Genomic DNA, 3,047 nt, shown 5'->3' on the forward strand with positions numbered 1-3,047 from the left:
GTTTCCACCTGTAGATGCTGAACTGATCAGTATTAACGGGAGTGATACTTTTACCAGAACTCAGACTTTACCAAACACAGAAAAGGTAGGCTTTTGCTTTTTAACATGTTTGTGCTTTTCTTTTCTAACTTCAAACTTTCCGTTTTCTCTCTAATATATATTCAAGCAACAACAGCGAGCTTTTTCTTTACTTTCAGATACATGTGCTCCTGAATTTTTGCTTAAATAAGTACATGAATGAAATGAACAGGTCAGATCAAGTTAATATATACTTCCAGTACAGCAATAATTTGGATTATTTAGCTTGTTGCTGGACCACCAACATTTTGTGATGCTAAGTTGTGTTGAGCACTTTTTGTCGCTTTTTTTTTCTTTTTTTTTTGAGTCTGATTAGAATAATGGTCCAATCTAGTTGCGAAATTTTCTGCACTTTAATGTGAATTCAGTGAGTGGATGTTTACTGCTGGTGCTCAGTGTTCCTTTTGTTGATGTTCGTTACTGACTAATCGCAAGTAATTAGCTTCATTTTTGTGCGACATTGGTATGTAGATCGTTGCCATTAGCATGCTGCACTTTGCTGCCTTTTCATATACTGTGTAATTTGTCATGTGTTTCAGTTTTTTTTTTTTTTACAGATGCATTAGTGTGCTCTTAATAGTAACTATTTTGACTTTTTATGTCATCATCTGAAAATAAGGTGACTCCAGAGAATATCCATGAGTGTATGAACCTCTCCATGGTACTGAAAACAGTCACCTATTTCAAATCAAACATGGAAACTACGAAACCTGATCATTTTAGATTGATATGGTAGACTGGTCAAATATTTTGTTAAAAAAAATGAAGCATGCTTTTTACTATTTCATAACATTGAGTTTGTTTCTTCTTATAATGCATCGGAGATATTTATCTGTTGCTTCAATACAATGTGATTAGAAAAGTCCGCAGAATGACAAGATTTAAAGGGTAATTATTTTCCGTTAAATTTTAAAGTACTCAAAGCGTCGGGAAGAGCCTGAATTAAAATGTATGATTAGTCTACTCATGTCTACTTCAAACTCCCACAAGATGTCGCTGGAGACCGTCGGTACATTTTTTTACAGCCCGTGTAAACTCCACCTTTGCACGGCGGAGCGAAAGCACCAATTGGTTATCCGTTTGCAGAGACTGTCCGACTGTGCCGTGGTGAAAGAAAAAAAAAAGTTGCTGTTGATGATGGTATTTCTACTGACGAGGGAGATATATAAAACATATTGGATCAACTGGGATACAAGGAATTCTGCGTTCATTGTTCAGGATGGGGAACGAGAAATGCTCCTGGATATGTTGGATTGTGCTGCTTTGTCTTTGTGAATGCGGTGCTTCGCATTTATCTTACTCCATTTCCGAGGAGGTGAACAAAGGGACCTTGCTGGCCAATATCGCAAAGGATCTGAACGTAGATGTGCAAGAACTGGAGGACCGAGATTTGAGCATTCTTTCAAGTAACAGTAAGAAATATTTTGACGTAAATTTAGGGACCGGAGATATATTTGTTAACGACAGGATCGACAGAGAGGAGATATGTTCAAACACCGAACGATGCTCTCTACGAATACAGGCAGTTTTGTTGAACCCGATGGTTGTACACCGCATTGAAGTGAACGTTTTAGATATTAATGACAACTCGCCCGACTTTAACGAGCATTTGTATTTTCTGAACATCTCTGAATCCGTGTCACCGGGAGAGCGCTTTCTTCTGCCAGTCGCAGAAGATGCAGACATGGGGAACTACGCAGTGAAAAGCTACAAGCTGGATAAGAACGAACATTTTTCACTCGATGTTCAAAGCACCGGTGAAGATGGTTTATCTGCTGAGCTTGTGCTTGAGAAAGCTTTAGATCGGGAGAAACAGCCAGAGCTTAAACTCATCCTGACCGCTGTGGATGGAGGAATACCAGGAAGATCTGGTACATTACAGATACATGTAAATGTAATAGATGCTAATGACAACACGCCGATGTTCAGTAAATCTCTTTATAAAGTACGTGTAAATGAAGACACAGCAACGGGGACTGTATTGATAAAATTAAATGCCACTGATTTAGACGAAGGCATGAATGGTAAGATCGTGTATTCTTTTCTAAGACGAGGTAATTCTGACCTAACTAAAGTATTCGATATGAATTCTGAAACTGGAACAGTTACTTTAAAGAGTAGCGTTGATTTTGAGAAAACGCCTGGTTATGAGCTGAGAGTGCAAGCAAAGGATCAGGGAGCCTCCTCTCGTAGTGCCCATGCTAAATTACTAATAGAGGTGATCGATATTAATGACAATGCTCCAGAAATATTAGTAACATCATTAGTGACACCAATAAGAGAGGACGCAAAATTAGGAGCGATAGTTGCTTTAATAACAGTGGTCGATAAAGACGGCGGGAACAACGGTTTAACTAAATGCAGCGTGGTTGGATCTGTTCATTTTAAGCTAAAGTCCAATTACAAAAATGACTATTCGTTAATAGTTGACGGACAGCTGGACAGAGAAAATATTTCTGCTCATAATATCACCATAATAGCAACAGATGAGGGAAGTCCGCCTTTGTCCAGTATGAAAATCGTTACAGTCAATGTCGCTGATGTCAATGACAATCCTCCTCGATTTGTGGAGCCAGTGCTTCACATTTATGTCATAGAAAACACCCCGATTGGTTCAACACTTTATACAGTGAAAGCAGTTGATTCTGATCTATATGACAATGCGAAGGTTACCTACAAATTGTTACCAGTGTCATCTAATGATATTCCAATATCTTCTCTTTTAAACATCAACTCAGACACTGGCGATATAATCTGTTTACAGTCTTTTAACCACGAAGAGTTAAAAACATTTAAGTTTAAGGTTCAGGCCACAGATTCTGGTGTTCCTCCACTCAGCAGCAACGTTACAGTAAATGTTTTAATCCTGGATGAAAATGATAATAATCCAACTATTTTAGCTCCATATTCTGAGCACGGCTCTGTTAACAGTGAGACCATCCCTTATTCTGCTGAAGCGGGATACTTTG

At 38.4% G+C, this 3,047-nt stretch overlaps 2 protein-coding genes across 2 annotated transcripts in view; both read left to right on the forward strand.

Annotated features, from left to right (window-relative positions):
- LOC103131548 (protocadherin alpha-2-like) overlaps positions 1-655 on the forward strand; it is a 3,193-nt gene extending 2,538 nt beyond the window's left edge. Inside the window, exon 2 of the mRNA XM_016666727.1 lies at positions 636-655. Coding sequence (XP_016522213.1) covers positions 636-655 — 20 coding nt within the window. The remainder of the gene's footprint in view (positions 1-635) is intronic.
- Positions 656-896: 241 nt separating this feature from the next.
- Positions 897-3,043, forward strand: LOC107834821 (protocadherin alpha-13-like; the record flags this gene model as incomplete). The annotated part of the gene is made up of 1 exon (XM_016666728.1): positions 897-3,043. A coding segment is annotated over exon 1 (1,746 nt), but the record flags the coding sequence as incomplete, so codon positions are not given.
- Between the last annotated feature and the right edge of the window lie 4 nt (positions 3,044-3,047).

The sequence above is a fragment of the Poecilia formosa genome, unplaced genomic scaffold, assembly GCF_000485575.1.
Source record: "Poecilia formosa unplaced genomic scaffold, Poecilia_formosa-5.1.2 Scaffold786, whole genome shotgun sequence".
NCBI classification, from domain to species: Eukaryota; Metazoa; Chordata; class Actinopteri; order Cyprinodontiformes; family Poeciliidae; genus Poecilia; species Poecilia formosa.